Source organism: Erpetoichthys calabaricus, chromosome 9 (assembly GCF_900747795.2).
Source record: "Erpetoichthys calabaricus chromosome 9, fErpCal1.3, whole genome shotgun sequence".
NCBI lineage: Eukaryota > Metazoa > Chordata > Cladistia > Polypteriformes > Polypteridae > Erpetoichthys > Erpetoichthys calabaricus.
Genome location: NC_041402.2, coordinates 41,542,526 through 41,565,521, shown reverse-complemented (window position 1 = coordinate 41,565,521; position 22,996 = coordinate 41,542,526). Strand labels below are relative to the sequence as shown.

The 22,996-nt window shown below is 38.0% G+C and overlaps 1 protein-coding gene across 1 annotated transcript in view; it reads left to right on the top strand.

Moving 5' to 3' along the window:
- cpne2 (copine II) overlaps window positions 1-18,924 on the top strand; it is a 165,787-nt gene extending 146,863 nt beyond the window's left edge. Inside the window, 2 exon segments of the mRNA XM_051931693.1 lie at window positions 11,831-12,067; window positions 18,326-18,924. Of these exon segments, the coding sequence (XP_051787653.1) occupies window positions 11,831-12,067; window positions 18,326-18,433 (345 nt within the window). The 3' untranslated portion in view covers window positions 18,434-18,924.
- Window positions 18,925-22,996: the final 4,072 nt, after the last annotated feature.

Below are 22,996 nucleotides of genomic sequence, written 5' to 3'. Positions count from 1 at the left end.
TAGATCTTCTATATAGAGAGATTTTATATATTTACCTATGTATCTTAAATACTACTCTATGTATCTATCTATAGCTTACACACAGCTGATTATAATATTTTAATCACTTGACTATTAAGCAACAATATTTCACAAAAATATTTCATCTGTAAAACATTTTTAACAAGTGTGGCTTACAAAAATGTGTTCATTTAATTTATGAACTTATAAAAATATCTTCATTAAACATAAAACTAGCCAGACATGTAGTTTTTCAACTTTGATACTAAATACATAATGTTAAACAATATTTAAATTCACATTTTTGGTGCTTTCCCTTCCATAAAGTGTAGCAAGCCTGTTGTTGTGTAATAAAAATTTTAGTATTAAAAATAATATTTACTGACATCAGATGGTCTTTGAGCCATATCGCCTGACCCTAGACTCTATCCATTAATATTATTATTGCTTATTTGACAGACCTCTTTATTTAAGGCAGCTTGTAAGACCTAGACACCGTACAATTGTTACTGTACAACTTTAGCACAAAGATGTTTTTGAGCTACACAGTGAGTCCATCTTACAGAATGAACAGGTAGTCTTTTGATTCAAACTCTAGTACTTGAGTCGCCTTACTTCACAGGATACTTGGAATGAAGAAATGTTTAAAATAATGATGTCAAAGTCAGAAAATCATTATGATAGAGCCGTATGATATATGCATCCTTGCTGTTTTTAAGTGTTTTTATTGCATTTTTCTTTCCTGATGTTTAGATCAGTTCAATTTATATTTCTGTAGTGCATTTCAATTTGGGAGCTATACGTGGCTTATTCATTTACCTATATAGTATATTTAAAAAATACAAGACTAAAACATAAACAATGCAAACTTAATACAATAATTTTCATTCGATGTTTATATATAGTGACTGGCCCGGACACAGACAGGCGGACACCGTAGGTACAAAACCTAGCTCACGTTTATTCATAATCACTATTTCCAAGGTCACACACAACCCCAAAACTCCCCCAAAGTCCAGGCCTCTACAATGCCTTGCCTCTCTCTTCAGGCTGCCTCCTTTCCTCTCCTCCTAAGCTCCATCTCTCTTCCTCCCGACTCAAGCCCTGGAATGGAGGGAGGCGGCCCCTTTTATACACACCCAGACGTGCTCCAGGTGCCTCCCAATTAGCTTCCGTTGGCACTCCCCAGTGTGGCAGAAGTATCAGCTGCGCACCCAGAAGCACTCCGGGTGTCCCTAGTCTTCTTCCCCCCAGCAGTTCTGGGTGTGGTGGAAGTGCTGAGGGCCAGGGCTCCTCAGGCATTGGGGCACCCCCTGGCGGTGACCACGGGCCCCTATAGGGTTGAGCTTCTAAGCTCTGTTCCCGTGGTCCCCAAAGCCACCAGGGCAGTCACCCCCTTGTGGTCTGGAGGAGGCGTAAGCCCTCCTCTGGTCCTTCCGGGCATCCCTGCTGGGTACCACCCCCAGCCGCTTGCCACAATATATATATACACACACACACACACATACTGTATTTATCTATATATAATGTGTTTTTAAAGTAAAAGGTTCAAAATATTAATGTAATAAGTGGTAAAATATGAATATATTCAGCAAAGAAGAAAGAAAAAATCTAAATCTTTGTGCACATATTGAAAACAAATTTTGGCTGCCTGGAAACATATTGTTTCACACATTCACAAATAACTGCTGTGAACACAATTTTATCAAAACAGACACAATCTTTAAATAACATAACATTATTACATCCACATACAGTAATCTAGTTCCAGTTTAAAATATATACATACACATATATATATATATACTGTATACATATATATATATATATACTGTATATATATATATATATATATATATATATATATATATATATATATATAGTGCAGTGGAGTGTGTACGCCTGATGAGCCCAGAATGAGGGTGAAACACGTATCGCGTACTCTTTGCATTTATTTGACAGTAAACTATTTCAACCATTCTATGATCTGCTCCTCACAAACTGAGGGCATCGTGGCGGATGTTAGCAGATTGCTGGCCAACCACAAGCGTTACCTGGTAGGTAACCACCCATACAATCAGATTGTGACACAGACTACGAATGCCGTGAATATATATATATATATATACACATTCTTCTCAATGAAGAATTGTTCAAGTGAAAATTGCAATGCTTCTAAGAATCTGTTTTTTTCCCACCCCTGCCATGGATTTAAAGGGTGCACTTCAGGTAACTAGAGATTGTGGTATATAACAGTGAAACATAATAAATTACAGCCTCACTGAGTCTGCCAAGACAGATACTAATCCCGGCAGAATGTGCACTTTCCCACTTATAATATTCCTCATACTCATTAGTTCCTCTGGACTCTGTTTATACTACCAAGTGAGCCCTTGCCAACACTTATCTTCCCATCTACAAGCTTACTGGTCTGGTGCCTGATAAGGGCTTTTAAGCCAGGATCAACTGTTTGGGTCATCTAAACATTATAAATGCTGCAGGAGGCCATGTATAAGCAAATGAGTCTTCACGCTGCTACCTGTCTTAATATTGCATTCCAACCCCCTGCCCTGTTCTTGAGGAGTTTTTGATTCCTGGGCTCATATTGCACCATGGCATAGCACACTCTTGTCAGTGGGGAGTTTGTATTGCTTTTAGTCATATTACTGCCAGTACACTTGCTGTCCAACTCTGACACTACTCCATTGTAATTACTGTCTTAATTAACATATGGTGGGCAGTGTTGGGTATTATAAAAGCAGCACCTGTGACATGGTGTTGGGCAAGACTGTTTCACAACCAAGAATGAAGCATTGCACATTTCACTTGACGCAATGTATCTTTATTTGTTTCAAAAGAATAACTATACTGTCTTTGGTGTTATGCTTTGTAATGAAAGGGACTGAGCTTATTGAGCCCAACAATGTTTTGATTTTACAGATATGCGTTTTTGCTATGAGTGAGAAATTAAAAGATTTTGTAACCTGGTAACATTCAGATGCTTTCTTTAGTAGATAGTCAAGTTACTGTCCCCTAAACTACACTTTAGTCCTGTCATTAAAACACCACTGTCACAGATGACAAACTTGTTTGTCATTCATCAGGAGAAATTTGTATTACATAATTCCTTTGTGTTCATTTAAGTCATACATAATTATATCTGTCATGCCCAGAATTATAGTACATTCATCAGTGAATCATTACATCTATGGCCGATTGGTAAACTGTCGCAAGGAAACTTGCTTTGCAGTACTGTTCAAAGGTTTAAGGAGATGTCCCCGCTATAAATGGGCATGATTCACTTTATGATCAAACCGATTGTGGCAGGGTTGGGCTGGCCAGTGCCACTGCATGCTTTTGAAGCCGTCATGTGTGGGATTTCAAGAGAAACTCAGACAGCAGAAAAAAAGCAGAGCTGAACGCGGGAGATAATAACATCTCATTACCGTGTTTCTGTTGCAGGGAGATGAATGCAGAGTGCATTTATTCATAATTGCATACTGTCATTGTACTTGCTGTAACATGTTGTTTTAATGTGCTTCAAAAAATTATCTTTTAATTCATTGATGTAAAATCTTTTTTATTGCCTTGAGCAAATGTGTTTAATATGGTGTAGGCTGACAGTACTTGAAAAGAACATACTGCATAATCCATTTTCATTTTACAGTGCATCTTTATTCAGTTACCTAAAACTGTCATGAGGTTTAACTGTACATTGTATATTTTAGTTTGAAGTTAAGCAGTCATATTCTCATGCTTAACACCTCTTACAAAGGAAATTACCCTGAGGATATGGAGAAAAAATACAGCTACAAATGCTACCATATACTTGTGGCTTTTCAGCACTCCATACACAGCTGTACATGTTGGATAATCAGACATTAGAGCATTTAAAGGAAAAACTAAGTGTGATATACCATCACTGGCACAATACTGCTGACAATTACATATCAGTTTTGCCCTTTCCTCTTTCTGGGAGGGTCAGTTTTTATGATAAAGTGGATGTAACTGTATATACTATGCATGCATTTTGAAACAAATACAGCTACTTTTCTGTAGCCAATTGTGGTATTCTGGGCACTGCACCTGAAACATTCTGATTCTAACCTTTTCTTGCCATATACTTTCAGTGTTTTACAGTAAGTCTTACAGTTCTGAATGATAGCAGAAGTTATGTTAAAGAAACTGTTAATGAATATAAATGTATCTCAGTGATGGACTGGTAAAAAAATTGTAATTTCAGTGAAGCTAACAAGAAATTTATATGTAGCCAGTGTCAGATGAGATCATTACATAAAACATATAGGTAAACAATAAAGGGAGAGTTTGTTTTTATTTGTTTAAAGTTGTAGGCCAGGCTATCTCCTAAGCAGGTCAGTGGAAGAGAATTAAAACAGAAGCCTTGAAGATCTTTCTTCAGAAGACTGAAGTAATGCTTGCAATAATTTGCTAACATAATGCTCTTAGCTAATTATTAAATATTGATATTATTTGTGTCTGCCATTCTGGAGTTAATGACTCTGAATTCTTACAACTTTTAAAAATGATACCACATTTGCATGCCACATATTCTTAATTCCATCATATTACCTCCATTGTATATTTATATTTTTAGAGTGAATGGAGTCCAAAATTAAACAACCAATGTAAATTCACATTAGAGCGGCAGCAAATTAATATTTGGATAACTAACTATTCAGGTGGATATAAGAATGATTAATTGGCTTAGCAGGAAATTATGGCTTGTAAATTACCCCACAGGCTTTACCTATATTTTATTGTGAAAGTGTGTGTTACCTAAGATAACAAAAATTAATGCTGTATAAGCAACATGAAACATGCTCTTAAAAATGGCGATTTTAAAGTCATCACATAAAAGGATACCTTGCATATGAGTCATTTTCTTTGTAGTTGCATTCTTCTTAAAGTACAAAGTAAAACAGGCATTTAAAACAAACACAAAAGTGAAAGTGCTGTACTAAAGGTAATAGTGCGTAAATCATCCATGGGTTTGTAATCATAATATCATTAAAAATGATTCTAACTAATTTGTGACTTAAAAATTCTCTCAAATAGTAGTGTTAAAAATAAAGCATGAGAGGGGCAGAGATTTATGCTGCTAAAAGAAAATGTGCGAACAATGGCTAATCATGACCTTGCACTGGCATCAGTTAAGCTCAAAAGCAGTTTTCTGATCAAACACTGGAACCACTGGCCAAAAGGGTATTTCAGATTTTTCTTAAATGTACATCCATTCCATTCATTACAAAAACTGTTTAATCCAGTCAGTACTTTCTTCATGATAATGCCAGGAACTGCATACTCGTTTGTAATGTTTCTTAATTGGTATGAGAGGGTTTTAGAGCATTACATATAATGTTCTGTTGCACTTTCATACACCAGTTGCCTGCTTGCATACGCAGGACAGCACACATAGTATTAGCCCCCTCATGGTACAGGATTATCATTACAAATGCCCCTGGACAACACTACATTATGTATGAGAGTTCTGTGTAGTACAACTAACTAACTAAATAATCAACAACATTAATATCTGTAATATTTTTATTGTCAACATTATCGATAGTGTTGGTTAATCTTTTCAGCCCTAATTCACATAGATGCACATATCTGATCCTGTACCACAGCATTCACTATCAGGTGTGTATAAGTCGAGTTCCATCTGTGTGTCTGTAATTTCAGAACACAGTGTTAGGCTTGAATTCCCACAAATGGAGCAGGAAATACAGTCCCACACAACAACAAAAAAAAGTCTGGGTGGGAGGCATCCCACTACACTGCATTTGAACTCATCCCATCATTCCTAAAGGAAGTCTGCTGCAGGTGTTTTGGGAGAATTGTGCAGCAGAAATACCTGGCATGCTCAACAGTTCTGGTGACAGAAATGGACATGGTGAGTCTACTATGAGCTTGTAGCTGGATTTCAGTGCTCCTTATAAAAGAAGAAAGATAAAGGTATACTTTATGAAAATGGCTCCCAACCCACACTATTTCACTTTAGACAACAAAATACATAAACTAGGCACACCCTTAATTACTCATAATACCTATTATGAGATACCTTTTTCTCCGGAGTCAGTAGTTACCATTACTAAGCTGATCTTCAAGCAGAGGCTAACCAACAATCGCAAGCTTGACAATTACAGTACCCTCAAGCATATGCATACTTTCATGTTTAATCATGTAGCATTTTTCCATTATGTTTACTTATTTTGGCTTATTGTTTAAATAAGCCCCAACAGGCCACCTCTAAATTAGTTCCCAGAAACAGAGAGGTGGTGATAGTTGGGGACTCGATCATTAGAAAAATTGAAACACAGGTTTGCTCCAGGGACAGAGAGCCTTGCATGGTGTGTTGCCTTCCAGGTGCACAGGTGGGGGACCTCTCTGGAAGGGTGGATTTCATTAAGGGTTATTGAGTGTAGATTGATGGGCAGAAATGGCAAATTTATCCATTTAAAATTAAACATACAACACAATATACTGTAGTGTGCAGAAAGTGAATGAGTCAGAATACTTTCTGAATCCAATGTATATGTTTTTTTTCTTAATAAGGCATCTTTAAATATTTATAAATAACTTAAAAGTGTTTTTTAATTTGTTTTTTGACATGAAAGATTTAATTTTACTTTTTTGGTCATCATAGTGAATGGTTTCTTTGTAGTTTAATAACTGTTAATATGTGTTCAGTTTAAAAAACCATACCTCAGTTTTCTAAACCCGCTTATCCAGAGCAGGGTCACAGGGAAGCTGGAGCTTATCCTAGCCAGCATCGGTTGCATGGCAAGAACAATCCCTGAACAGGATGCCATCTTATCACAGACACACACATACATGACGGACCAGTTTAGCATCACAAATTCACCTAACCTGCATGTCTTTAGTAATCCCTTAATTTTGGATAGAAGTGTACAGAGTTTATATGCTTTTTTTGATCAGTTTTTTGGAACATTTGAAAGGATTGGATTAGCACTTCATAGGGGCTAAAAAGCAGCCTTAGCCAGAGGACAATTGAAATCGTTTTGAAAATGAGCAAGCTATATGTTAAAAATGTATGTTAGTTTCTGTTGAAATGCCTTATGTACTTGAGAATGTCAGTTTTTAAGGGAAGGTGAGAACAATAGCATTTTGAGATTGTTAAAATGTTAGGCAAACACTAAACTATCAAGGTCTTTCTTACTCCTATTGTAGTTGGCAACTGAATTTCTTCACTTAAATGCTCATATGTATTGTTGTGCATCATTTGAGTAGTAAAAGCATGGCAATAACTACATTTAAATCCCCAAAGAGGTATTTGTCACCTATCAAGCTCTTACATTTGGTGCTCCAGATGAGCAGCTATACGCATTCACCAGAATTAAAGAAGACAAGTAAAAATTGCCAGAGGAGAACAACAAAACTAAAGTTAAAGGATATAATATAATTACACTACTGTCTGATCAAAATACCATGGGTATTTGTAAACTGTATTTCCATGAACAGTACGCCATGTCAACTACTTTATTTTTTAGTGAAGGTAATTTATATATCAACATGGTAGTGTTAGCATGCAGTAGTTTGTCATAAAGATAAAGTGCCTAACTTGATTTTAGCGTGCTCATTTTTAATCTGAATACTGCAGCTGGAATAAGAATGGATTTACATAACGGAGATGTCATTTTCAGAATTCAATTCTGGTGTCTACCTTGAGGGTTTCATCCTGTGATATTTAACATTAAGTCAAATTCTATCTAGTATAATTTATGTGCAGAACTTGCCAATTTAAGCTGTCTTCCTAAAATATCTTTAAACAGAGAAAACTAGAGAACTGCTTGAAAAGAAATATATAAAAATGAAAATTTTGGTTGTATACAGAAAGGATTGCAAGACTACTTCATTGGAATGATGTGATCCTTAAACAGATATTGTGAATGTTTGGTAAAATTAATTGATTACTGCCAAATTCATATTGTAAAATAGGATGAAAACAAAGTATGTAGCAGAACTTTGTAATTAAAAAAACATGCAATTTGTAATTTATAAAAATAAATTAAAGTAATTAAGTAATTAATCACAGTTGATTACAATTTAAGTATATTTTATGAAACCCATTTCCTTGTGTGGTTTTCATTTTTTTTCACAGCTGCATGATGTAGTCCTCTTCTAAATCAGCTTCATGTTGGCTGTATACTGTATCTGAAAATCTTTTCACATATACATATACTGTTGTGCTTTCTTATAATTGCTTCCTGGGTGGTACCGTACAATAATATAGAATGAGATTGTGCTGCCAGTGAAATTACAGACTAATTACCTTAATTTATATTTCTATAAAAATTATAAGTTATTATAACAGACAAGATCAAAAAGTATTTCTACGGAACAATGATGTAGTGGTCAGGTCGGGTCAGGTCAGGGAGCATGCTCTGGTATAGCGTATTGCCGGACCCACCACACGCCAAAACAGCTCAGGATCCCAAATGGCAACCCAAGGCAGACACAAGGCATTCCCACCTTCCAGAAAAGACTGTCTATCTGCCGAAGTCAGGTGTTACACGGGTATCCCCTTGGCCTGGTCCAGCTGCTCAGGTCCTCAGCAATGAAGATCCTGCATGCTAAATCACCCTCTGGGAATCGCGCCACAATGGCCATAGTGCCATAACTGACGCTTCCTCACAATGCAAGTAACGTGCCTCATTCGGGACTCTGTGAGCAACCCCTCGTTAGACACAAAGTCAAACCAGTGAGACACAGTACCAAAGGAGTCCAGTCATCATCTCAGGTCACTGGATAGCATCCATGTCTTGCAACCATATAACAAAACAGGGAGCACCAGGACTCTAAAGTCTTGGACCTTCATCCTCTTGTAAATATATCAAGAACACCACATACCCCTTTTCAGCGACCTCATGACCCCCCATGCTCTCCCAATCCATCTACTGACTTCATAGGAAGATTCACCAGAGACAAGAATGTCACTGGCAAGTTAAGTAAACCTGTCAACACAGTCAATATTCTATCCACAGACGGACACACTGCTGATGGCTGTGCCCCGGAGGTCATTAAAGGCCTGGACCTTGGTTTTTATTCGGGATACTCACAAGCCTAGACACTCATACTCCTCACTTAGCCTCTTGAATGCTCTGATCAGAACCTTCATTGACTCATTGAAGACCACAGCATTGTTGGCAAAGATCAGTGAATCTTTCTTCACCAACAGATGCACCACAGCCAATGGACCCCACCACTTTGCCCAACACCCAGTCCATGCAAGCATTGAACAGAGTAGGAGCAAAAACACACCCCTCTGCACAGCACACAGTACCAGTGTACAGGCCAGCCATGATATCCAGCAACTTCGGGGGGGGGGTCCCGCAAAGTCTGAGGATGTCCCACAGGGTAATTTGATCAACTGTGTCAAACACTTTACAAAAATCGAGAAAGGCTGCAAAGAAACTCTGCCGATATTTGTGTTTGCACTCGATGAGAACCCTCAGTGCCATGTTGTGGTCCATGGTACTTCTTTGGCTTCTTAAGTATAAAACCAGACTGCTGCGGTCACTGGTGGGTGAGCAAGTAATCACAGATCCTGTTATGGATGAGGATGACCCTAGCAAGGACTTTACCCGGCACTGAGAGCAGCGTTATCCCCCTATAGTTGCTGCAGTCCAGGCGATCAAACCTTCCCTTTCCAGACAGGGACAAGTCCCATTTCATTCTTCATTTCATCATCCCAACTTTGCAGTTCACATGAATTAAACATGCTTTACATACCAGTGTGTTTATATTTGCACGTTTAACAGAAAGCATCCTTTCCTGTTTTGCTCACTTTAAACCACTGTGAAAGCTTGGAAGAGCCAGAGAGCCACCACACTAAGATGTGTTTATTATATACTGTAAGTACCTCACAAAAAAGCACCAATCATAAGTTATGTCTCCTCCAAACACCTCTCCTCTATCCACTGCACTGTCCTCCTCCAGTCGAGTGTTGCTCATCCTCCTCCCAGCTCTGACTCTCCTGGACAAGGAGGAGGAGTACATCTCCCTGCAGCGCCCTCTTGCGGCACCCACGGACCCCAGCAGGGCTGTGCTGCTGGACTACATTTCCCTGCACGTTCCTGAATAGGTGCTAATATTGAGGGCCTCTGCCATCTAGAGATTGGGGGAAATAAACCCCCAAAAATTGTTTCAAAGCCAAAGACATTTCAAGATAAGATTGTCATATCAAATTTCATTATTTGAATATACTTTGAACATACCGTATTTCAAAAAATCTTTGAAGGCACAAACTGACATTTAAAATGAAAAGGATTGGTTGTTTGCTTTACATCACACAGACTTTTGAATTGTGTTACCCCAAACATCCTTTGGCATATTTTTCAGTTCCTCTTTTGCACATCACTTCCAAGAGCTATGCTACCTATGCCTCTCCATATTTTTGAATGGTTAGCTTTTTAAATACACCCCATCACAATGAATTTTGATGAAGATTTTTCTTTCCCAAACTCTGGTCTTGAATCTAAAGTTGTGCCATGAACAGAGTTTTAAACAGTCCAAAACCGTATAAGAATTGTTCTCTTCCCAATCCCATCTCAGTTTACACTCAAACCGGAGATCATTTATTTACTTCTGTGTTATGCAAGAACTGTTAAGTGTTTATTACAGCAAATAAAAGATAGATTTCTTTTCCATTGAAAAATAACTACCTTATTTTTCTTTTGTGGCTAAACAGCTTTAAAATTACCATTTTGAAGAGCCTTTTCAATGTTAACAATTTTACTTTTTGTTGCCTCAGCCAGTACATAGTTTCACATGCACTCTGCATCTTTAGTGACTCATGATTTGGCACACAATGCCTAACCATAATAAGGTGTAACAAAAAAAAAACTAATATTAAGGTCACCTGTATTAACATTTTTGCTGTAACTGTAAAGGCAAAAAAGAGAAACTGAGTTTAGTTTAGTTATGTATGTTATGTTTTGACCACTTTGCCTACAACTCTCAAAGTCAATTTGTAACCCGCTGTTTTCAAAGCTTGACACAGTCAATCTGTGGTGCACCAGTTACACTTTATTTTTAGAATGTGTTTAAAGTGTTTGAGCAATCATGACTATTTATATCTGAGTAAGTGCAAAACAGCATTGTGGGCTCTACTTTTTGATCATGTTGTGTTATCATCATAGAGAATCTTATTTTCATGGAGGGCTGTGTTTTGAAGAGTTGTATTTGTTTGAAGGCTGCAGCTTTCACCTGCTTCTTTTAAGTAATTGTGCACAATTCATACTTTGCAGATGCACTGCAAGCAAAAAAGTAAAAATATATATAAAACATCTAAAATGTAATACACAATTTCAAAAAACAGCGAATATGGCCCAAAACTATATGTATCACCCAACATGTTTAACCTGTGTTTGAATATTTTTAAATGCATATTGATCTCTAATATAAGTATTTCAGTCTTCATTTATGGTGGACCAGGATTTTATTTTAAGATTAATTCTTAAACAAGAACAAAGTTACAGAAAAGTAAACATGTTAAGGGTAGATTTCTCACAAATGTTTGAAAAAATTTCTTTCACACAGAAAAGGCTGATTGCAAGAATTTAGTGACCTTCATTTCTCAACGCAATGACATTTTACAGAAACTGGGTGAACAAGACTGATATATTTGATGGGCTGAATGGTTTATTCTCATCAAACCTGCTCTGACTTTCAAATGAGTTATGAGATCTAAAAATGTGTGAACATCTGTTGCGGGATGGGCTGGGTGAAGAACAGAGTGACAATAATGATTTTAAAAATTTCTAATGTTTGTTTTTCTCAAAAACAGCAATATTTTATACTCCTTATCATCACGGATGGTGTCATCAGTGATATGGATGAGACACGCCATGCCATTGTCCAGGCTTCTAAACTTCCAATGTCCGTCATTATTGTTGGAGTAGGAAATGCAGATTTTGCTGCTATGGAGTTCCTGGATGGTGATAACCGAATCCTTCGGTCCTATACAGGAGAAGAGGCTGCCCGTGATATTGTGCAGTTTGTTCCATTTCGGGAGTTCAGAAATGTGAGTGTTTATCTGTTTACTTTTTTATATCCTTCTGAATCCATTTTGAAATAATTATGTAGCAGGTATTATAATAAGATACTATATATACATTGTAAAATAAGTAGTCTCAACACACGAAAAAATGTTTGGGGTAGCCACCCATATATATTGTCCCTGGCTGCAAAAGAGTATTAAAAACAGGAACGAACTGTTTGGTTTGAGTTCCAGTTCCAAAACTGAACTGATGAGATTTTGGAAAATGGTAGCTTTATAAAGCCATGAACCGGAAGTGATCTCAGTCTGGGCACTAGGACCGGAAGTGGCGTCAGTCTGGGCGCCGGAACATGAAGTGACGTCAGTCTGGTTGCCGGAACATGAAGTGATGTTAAATCAGGCAGGTTTTCCCGTATTTGGTCTGTGGAGATAACAGAGGTAGGTTTAGTGCACCCTACCACCCCCCTGACCCGGTGGGTAATTACCTCCATGTGGTCCACTCAGGTCCTTCCTAGTCGCACATGTGTGACAACATATATATATTAAATTTGACTATCAACAACCACTGTTGAAGAATCAATGCTTAAAGCATATGATAAGAAAACCACTCGCACTTAAAGATTGCTGCAGTGATAATACTGTGAGAACTTACCAGAAAAAAAACACACAATTATTCATTTACAAAACAATTATAAAGAGGAGAACAATAAACATGATTAAGTGTGGTAATCATTGGACATTATTAATGTAGCTGATTATTAGCCAATCAATGTATCTATATCACTACCACTTAAAAAATTGCCATCACCATTCGTATTGCTTGCAGCATGACTATGATCTCACTTAAATTATGAGGGGGGACATAACAATTCCCAGAATTGGTCAGTAGTATGGGAGCATATGCTTACAGTCTGTTTAAGAAGTCTGTAGAGTGTCAACGTACTAACCTGATCGAGTGCGTATTTCTGGCATTTATTCTACAATCATGAGTTGACTGTGCAGATTTTTAAGAGAAGATGGTGATCATGCTTTTCAAAATTGTCTGACATGTTCATAAAATGTTTGCACCCTGTGGACAGACTGTGACATTACATTGAACTGCTGGTGCCTCAGAGGGAAAAAAAGGTCCAGATACATTGCATCACGACAACACACCTGAACACATTCTCCAGATCTTGCTCACGGTGACTTCTTTTTGTTTCTGAAATTAAAATTGAGACTATAGGGAAGAAAATGTGCTACCATGGAAGAAAACCGCAGGGGGCTTCAGGCATGGTAACAAAACACGAGTACAGGAAGTGTTACCAGGAATGGGAGAAGCACTGGGACAAGTGTATTACATCTCAAGGAGAGTATTTTAAAGGGTACTAAAAGGGAATTGCTTGAATGTTTTATAATGAAGATTTATTTTTTTTCCCCAACAATTCCAGGAATTTTTGCCTCCCCCACCCAACCTCCATACAACAGGCCAAAGTTCCACCTTACAAACTAGTAAGCGCAATTAAAAGAATCTTCTGCTTAAATTGAATTATGTCAAGCATCCCAGAATTTGTACTACGGTAAGCCACTAGAGGTTATCTACTGAATAGGTTTTGATGCACTGGAATATGTCCACATGTAGGATATGTTATCATTTACAAAGGCTGCCTTTAGTCTTATTTCAGTACTTTGTTAAATTAGGGATATATACTGTAGCTATGGTTATCTAGTAGAACTCAGAACTTACCCCATTTATGCTCCAGTGAGAACTTATCTTGTATTAAAAATGACTTTGTATAGCTTGTCTGTTAGAATTATTAATTACACAGCAATATCCACATATTCATCCATCCCTCCTCACCTTTTTAGTTAGTTCAAGAATATGGGGTTCCCAGTCTCAACCATAACAATCAGTAAAGAACCACATGGGAATGGGCACAGTCACTCAAACTGTTAACCCAAAGCATATCTTTAGGATGTGAGAGGAAAACCAAAGCACAAAAATAAGCACACCTGAACATGCCCAGAAAGGGCTTTACACCCAGGACATTGGATATGGATATGGCAGGCAGCAGCGGTACATACATAACAATATGCCAATTTAAAAATGATACTTTTTTGTGATTTCGCTGTGGGCAAGCAAGCATAGTGTACATCACGTAGGCTGACACATGAAAGAAGCAGAGAATGTAAATTGTATCTTTTCTTGCATAGAACTCGGCATATAAAGCACTTTCACACAACATTCATTATGAAAGGTGACAGCTTATTCATATGTAAAGATGTTTCTTCCAGCTTGGATGAATCTTGAATCAGCTGGCATTTCCCTATTTTCAACTAACTTGGCAATAAATAAAGATTGTTCTTGTGTGGTGATGTTCCTCTGCCCATGTCCATGGTTAATCCCTCTGCTGTATTATATTATCCTCTCATTTTGTCATCACTTGTTTAGGAAGGTTTATTTAAAGTGGGGGATGTATGATATAAGGCTTAAGCCACCTGGAAAAAAATGTATTGATGAGCAAGGTCACCTGCAACCCAAAAGTGGCACAGAAACACTGGTTTAGGTATAAGTTTGGTGTGTGTGACTTGTTCTGAGGCTCTGTCCCGTGCCTATTCCTGCCCTGTGCCCATTCCCACCCCTGTAACCCAGTACTGGAAGAAGTTGGTAGGTGTTCTGTCGAGTTTTATTTCAACACCAGAAGATGAAAGGAGAATACAACAGGATATGTGCCACGTTCAAAACTGATCTTTCACTAAGCCAGAAACATGAGACAAGTACAGTGGAACCTCGGTTCACGACCATAATTCGTTCCAAAACTCTGGTTGTAAACCGATTTGGTCGTGAACTGAAGCAATTTCCCCCATAGGATTGTATGTAAATACAATTAATCCGTTCCAGACCATACGAACTGTATGTAAATATATGTATTTTTTTTGTTTTTAAGCACAAATATAGTTAATTAAACCATAGAATGCACAGCGTAATAGTAAACTAAATGTAAAAACATTGAATAACACTGAGAAAACCTTGAACAACAGAGAAAACTAACACTGCAATAGTTCGCGCTATAGTGCTACCAACCGCTGGCTAAAAACACTTTTTTTTAATGAGTTTTAAGCACAGGGAAAAAAATGAACATTTGAAAAAATCCGTAATTTAATAAACCACCAAGAAAAGTAACATTGCAACAATGCAGGCTACGAACCGATCGCTGTAAACAGAAGTGAAAACAAAATCAAGCCCAGTGCATTCTTTAACTGCCTTCCTACCTTATGAGTCCAGCTCTCTCTCTCGCTGCCTGTGTGTGTGCGTCTGTCTCTCTCTCTCGTGCTGCCTGTGTGTATGTGTGTGTGTGTGTCGTGCGCGCTCGCTCGCTCGCTCTCTCTCTCTCGCTCTCTCTCTCTGCACAGGAAATGCACAGGGAGAGACTGAACATGTACAAACCAAAAGGGAAATTGGCTTGTTCGTATACTGAGTGTGTGGTCGTCAACCGAGGCAAAAGTTTGGCGAACTTTTTAGTCGTAAACCAATTTGTACGTGTACCTATACGTTCATGAACCGAGGTTCCACTGTATCTGAATCGTAAAGTGGAAAGTAAGTCAGAAAATCGAGAATGAAAATACAGAGAATCACAAGTTAAGCCTTTTAGTTTTATCCAAAATATGGATACACAAACAGCACATAAGTGACCTTTTTAAAGGGTTATGCCAATGCCACCCGTGACCCTGTGTTCGGATTCAGCGGGTTGGAAAATGGATGGATGCCAATGCCATCACATGAGCATGCTCCCAGGGATTTCTTTTTGTCTGTCCTATGTTCTTAAACACAAAATGGGGGATTTTCTATTAAGAATAATGAACAAGAGCATTTGCAATGAACCTTGGTTTTGCAGTATTAATGCTGACACATTGATGTTGCAGTTAACTTTGTACTTAGAGGCTCTGGCAGCCTTCTTATTATTGTTGTCTTTAGCAGGTGTGCCACTGGTAAGTGAATGATTTGTTTTATAAACAGTATTCATGTTTATATTCTTTGTAAGCAATGATACTTTATACTTACATACTCACAGGTGGCGCAGTGGTAGTGCTGCTGCCTTGCAGTAAGGAGACTGTGGAAGATTGTGGGTTTGCTTCATGGTTCCTCCTTGTGTGGATAGCGCTTTGAGTACTGACAAAAGCGCTGTATAAATGTAATGAATTATTATTATTATACTTATATAGACATCAAACACCTATACAGTATTTGTGTCTTTACTGATTGCACCTCTAACAGCTTGACAAACTGATGATGTCACATGTGGGCTCCAGGTACGTTCTGGTAGTTAATTTCACTGCTCATTCCCAGGTGCTTTATGGCAGATGCCTGCTGGTGTGTGTATGGCAGTCTGACGTCCTGCCTTTTGTTTATGATGCTATAACTCTAAGATACAGTAGTGGGTAAGGCAGGGACTAGTGGTGCTAGCTTATCTGCATCAGCTCAAGTTGAATTAGGGCAGTGTTTAATAAAGTACAATAAGGGCATCAGTATTCAAGGTGTTAGCGTTGTTCTGCTGCTCTAAACTCTGCATTATTAGTAAAGTTATTGGCTACAATTTGTCGCTGTGTCAGAGTGGGTTTGTGTGTGAGCAGGTCCCTCAAAGGCATGGCACCCTGTCCAGGGCTGTTTACTGCCAAGTGCGCTCAGGACAGGCTCCAGGCACACCATGACTTGAACTGCATTAAGAGAGTTGCACAATGTTACATTACATATAATGCAACAGCACAAACGACAGATTCATGGGTTTTTTTTTCAGTAAAAGGATAAATAAAACAGACTGCATACGGGGATGCCAGCACTATTTACAGTACTCAGATAATGTGATTGCCTAATTAGTTTATGCAGTACCATGTTCAAGGCTAGCATCTTGATCTTAAAAAAGAAAAACCAAAGAAAGAGACCTGGAGGTGCAGATTCCTGTGGTGGATGTAAAGCTTCAATGCTCATATCAACTACATTCTGTAAGAAGGTAACAGCTGCCCACATCATTTATAAAAGATATTAATTTTGCACTTTACCATATTAAAGATTTGTTGCAATACAATATTTACACTTTATTGTTACTTATTGTGAAGAACCTAGAGACAGTACTTTTTACTGTCTAAGGCTTTCACTCACATGCTGAAATGGCAATCAAACTCATCCAAAACGAAAGAGGAGCCTTGTGCATCTGATCTGATGTGTTTAGATGTGTTGATCTCAATGATTGCACAGTATTTTAGGACTGTAAGATTCACAAGATGTTTAAAATAATAAACTGTCTGCAGCTTCTTTGTTTGACAGGAAGAAATACAAATGCCTCCAGAAAGTCTTTGATTGCAGTCTGCTTCCTTATTCTGTAAACATGAAATTCTCTGCGGAATATAACAATTGATCCCACCTCAGGAGCATGAAACAGACTAAAGCAACTTGTTTTATTCATTGGCCTGACTGCACAATCTGAAACAACATTAAGTTAGTCATCATGTTCTGTCAGCTGTAAAAATGTCTGGAAAGGATTTATTTAATGTTGAAAATCTGGACCAGAAAGTAGGTTAGTGCCAGTGTTTCAGCCTTATCACCTAATTAGGAAGCCTGAAAATAGTGACTGTGATTAGAAATCTTAACTCTCTCTGTCCTATTTCTTTCTTATTTAATTTGATGCTTAATTAAGGCTGTGGTGTATTTTGGACTTTCTTCAAAATGCAGAATAAAAGTATATTCAGCTTTGTGTAACTAATTTCAGTATTAGCAGGGGGGAATTTCTGGAGTTCTTTTGCCTTTTGAACACAAGTACTGTATTTTTGATTTAGCCACAACTGTGGTCTAGCAAAATTGATAATTTTTTTAATATATGGTATAATAATGAATACAATTTACTGTAAGTTTAAAATAAAAACAAGTAATGTGTAGCGTATGGCAGCCATAAGCATTAACAGCCTTGGTGACACTGAGAATTATTACTATTATCGTACATTTAGCAAATACCTTTATTCAAGGTGACTTACAAGATCGGGATACATTACAGTTGTTCGCTTTCTTCCATTTGGAGCAGAGCGTGGTTAAGTGACTTGGTCAGAGTCTAGCGGGGCAGTGGACTGTCTTTGTCTATGTCTTTTCCGTGCTCTCAGCTTGCAGACTCCTCCAGGTACCTAGATTAGCCCGTTTCATTAGCAACATTTAAAGGCACATTCACAGTGGAAAGCAGCATCCCTGGGATTGAAAAAGCATTTTTTTCCTATCTGTTGTATTTTAAACAGTGTTTATTTTTCAAATCTTTACAGGCACCTAAAGAAACGCTAGCAAAATCTGTCCTGGCAGAATTGCCCCAGCAAGTGACACAGTACTTCAAGCAGCGAAACTTGGCACCAATCAACTCAGAGCCGGCTTAGTGCCCCCAGCAAACCAGCCGGCCTGCATGTTGCCAAAACCCAATCACTGTTTACAAGGAAGAAACTGCATGGAAGTATTTTTTATTCACTACATCTGACTTTTTAAAATGAAATCTTAATGAACTTCTTTTAAGAAGCAGTGTCTGCCTACTTAAAATAATACAACAAAACACTAAGTTAAGAGAAGCCTTTTGGATTGATCCTCTGGGAGTAAAACATTGAATGTTCCTTTGTACTAATGTTCTGTAAGATTTTGATATTTTTTTTTAAACTTAGTTTAAATGTTTCAACACAATTTAAATATATATAATATATATATATGTAGTCATGTAGGATTGTCGCGTTAGTGACGGTGACACACAAAAATGTTCCTTTTGTCAAGTTACATGTCAGCTATTTTATACTGTTAACTTGTTTTTTTTTTGTTATACTCAGGATTATCTGTCAATAAAACCAGCTTTTAAAACAATATCACCATCAGACAAACTGCACCACTGCGACTTCTTTTTGCAAGGACTGACTCCTGTGACTGCAGATAACTAGAAAAAAGAATGGTTGCCTGAACTCCATCACTCTCAGTGGTAAAGCATTTATTGTAACCAAAGTGGCATTCAGATGAATATTAACTTGAGAAACACTATGAGCAAAATGGAGTAGATATGTAGAGAGACAGCCCTGAATCAAAAGTATCCACAGGTCCAATCAAGTATGAGAGTTTTTTTCTTCTTCTAACAAACTGGAGCAGTCCTTTCCAGACTAGCATGACAGTCACGTTCAACACCCTGTGAGTCTTAAAGACGACTAGCATCATCCATTACACAGCATGAGCGTCACTAGAAAGGAAAAGACTTGGTCAAAAAGATCTTTCCTCCTTAAGAATATGTCACTGGAATGGTCAGTTTATCTTTATTGAAATCATGCCCATAGTTCTTTCTCAAGGTAACATGAAATAGTTTCAGTTTTGAATTGTAGGAAATATGCTTAGTCACACATGCTTCAGCAATAAGTTGTCCGCACACAAAGACATCGCTAGAATACAGTACAGTCAATGTACGTAAGCCATCTTGTTTTTTTTAAGCTGTAATCATTAATTATATAGTGTGATTCACTTTCCTGTATGTATAAAGGCTTATAAATGCACACACATATATACAATATATATACAAATACACTACTGGTCAAAAGTTTTAGAACACCTCAGTTTTTCTTCAGATTTAATTGGTTGAAATGCAATGAATGACGTAAAATGGCGAAAAGGTAAGTAGTAAACTGCCAGATAATTCAAATTAAAGTTGAGTTTAGCAAAAATGGACAAAAAGGAAATTTCAGAATATTACAAAATGGGTCTTCTTCAGGAAACATCTAGTAGGTTACAGCATTCAGATTTTCTGCAGCAATGAAAATAAATTAAGACTTGCAATTTGAAGCAAACAACTGGCAAAGGTGTCCCAACTTTTGTTGATTACTTGAAAACCCACTCTCTGTCTTAAATCAGATTTGTAACAGACTGTATTACTACACCCTCTGAAGTATAACTTGGACAATATTCCAGTGGTAACGGGAAGAAAACAGCAATTAACAAATAACATGAGAGAGAACATTATTACCATTAGAAGTTGTAGGCCTTTTATTTAGAGAAATTGCAAAAAAAAAATCTAAGTGTCAGTGAGTATGGTGCCCTACACAATCCACAGTAGTCCACAGCCGGTTTTTCAAGGCCTTATGTCCTTTTGACCTTTAAGGAATGGCTTTCTTCCTGGCACTCGCCCTGTCAGACCTGCAGCACAAAGTCTCCTCTTCACAGTAGAAACTGAGACTTGCTTTTTTTGACCTGCACTGTTAAGCTGTGCTTGAAGCTGTTGTGCTGGGAGTCGCCTATCAAGCAAGCTGGAGACCCTCAGAAACTTGTCTTCTGATTGTGACTTTGGTTTTGCCAGCTCTCTTTCTATCAGAGTTTCTTCCAGTTTACAAATGTCTTTAGACTGTGTATGACACCACTGTACTCAGTGACACATTGATTTTTTTTGCAGTTTCTCTAAATGAAATCCTATACGTCAAAGGGTAATAATACTCTGTCTTGTTTTATTTGTTAATTGCCATTTTCTTGTCATTACCACTGAAATATTGTTGTTCATTGCATCTCAACTGATCAAATTTGAAGAAAAACTTAGGTGTTCTAAAACTGTTGACCAGTAGTGTATATACAGTATGTATATATATATGTGCAGTTACTCAATCTCATGATAGTTTCTTAATTTTACTGATCTGTCAATGCATTTAAACTCGGTATTTGTTTTCTTATTGTGATATTGTTTTGCTTTTGATAGAAAAAAAAATGTAAGAATGAAATATGCTTTTTTGTATAAGTATTCAGTTTTGTGTGTGCAGGCGCTGAGGTGAAAAACAATTGCCTAATGGGGACATAATTGCCTTACAGTTGGTATCCAGCAGTGAGTCACACTTCTTAGATAAAAGCCCCTGATCACTCATTGTGAATGTGAACAGCTGTGAAAATGAAGACTGAAATACATTTTCTACTCTAAATGACTCCGACATTTCTGATCTGCTCTGTAACCACAGGCCCACCACCTACACCCTGGACCCCATTCTTTCACATCTTCTTCAGTCTGTCTCTCCTTCCTTGATTATCTACATCTCTTCTCTTTTCAGTGCCTCACTGATTTCAAGAAGTCTCATGTAAGTCCTTTTCTCAAGAAACCCCCTCTCAACCTGTCTGCCATTGAAAATTACTGTCCTGCCTCCCTTCCGCCATTCCTGTCCAAGATTCTGGACCACACAATACACAAAGAACTCTCTTCATTTCTCTCAGACAACAATCTACTGGGTCTGCTTCAATCTGGATTGCACAAGGGTCTCTCTACTGAGATTGCACTGGTTTTTGTAAATAATGCTCTTAGATCTGCCCGAGCTGCTTCTCTCTCCTTTACCCTTACCCTCCTTGACCTTTCATCAACTTCCAACACTATTAACCACTCCCTGCTTATCTCTTCCCTTGAGAAACTTGGAATTAGCAGGTCTGCTTTAGTCTGGTTCAAGTTATACCTCTCAAGCCAATCCTTGTGGGTCTCCTGGTCTAACTCTTTGTCGTCTCCACAGAAACTTTCTACAGGTGTGCCTCAAGGACTACTGTTGGGTCCTCTTTACTTTTCTCTCCACATTCGTTCTTTAGGCAGTGTCATTTCTTCTCATGGTTTCTCCTACCACCTCCATGCTGATGACACAGATGTTCCTCTCTTTTCTCTCCAGCAGCCCACAGGTTTCAGCCCAGCTCTCCAGCTGTCTCTCTTCTATCTCATCATGGATGAATGATCATCACCTTAAACTTAACCTTTCAAAGTCAGATATCATATACTTGCCTTCTGATATTCCCTCCTCAGCATTGTCTCTAAGCAACACCCTTGAAGATGTCACCCTCGCATATTTATTAAACTTGTCATGTTAGAAGTTCCTGTACAACAGAACTGAAAGCTGGTTAAAGAAATCTAAGGATAAGAACTGAGCGGATCAATCTGAGACTCGCTCTGAAGCCGCGCTGCTTCATCATGTTCACCAAACAGTCCATGTTGCTCCACAACATGAGGTGAGCGATGAGATTGGCGTACCACAGTAAAAAATAAAAATCCTACCCTTTCAGAAATCAGTTTTGCTTGGGGGCACTAAGCCCCAGCATTGTAAAGGTTAACTAAAGTAATAATTATGAATCATCTTCCAAGTACAGTACTGAGAATCCAAGCAGAAAGGACAGCTTCACATGTTCACACAACGCCAGTTCCTGGAGTTTGCTGCCATTTTCACACACGGCAGAGCAGCTTGCTGTTCATTTGAGCCGTCACACAGACCGCATGTGCTCGGAGGACAACGCTGCTAACATAACGCGGTTTGCCAAGAAACCAAAAGCCAATCCAGGTTTTGTTTTTTTTTTGTTTTTTTAAAGATGCCAGTTTGAAGGAGTTTCTTGCAGGAGGACAAGAATAAATTAATGGTGACATGCTGTAACAGAAAGAAATATTGAAAACAATGCCGTTTTTTACTTTTTACCATCTGATGTCTGCAGAAAGAATTACAAAGAGATTTAGAACCACAAACACAGGAAAACAGCCGGAGCGTTTATGGGGGTCCTTTATCCCCTTTCTTCAAGACCAGAGAAGATGCATAAAGGAGTTTTGCACAATTGCATGGCAAAAATAAGCTGTAGGAAACTTAATCTGGACTCGTCATTATTTCAGAGAAAAATCTAAAATGTTCAAGAAACTGAGGGTACCAAAAGGACTACCATCAAATAATAAAGCAATAATGGAAGAGCAGCTCAGGCTTGAGTATTGGTCAAAACAACAAGAGGCAGCAAATATCAGATTTGGCCAAGATTGAATATCAAGGCAAACTGAGATTTCTGATTGTATGTGATAAAACACGTACTGCCGTAGGCCCAGCTTCGGGGGGCCGAACACATTCAAGTGAGATATTTAATACTGGGGTGACGCCAGCAATGAGGAGAATGCCAACGCAGCAAAGTGACTTGCAAAAAAGATGCATTCACTTTTC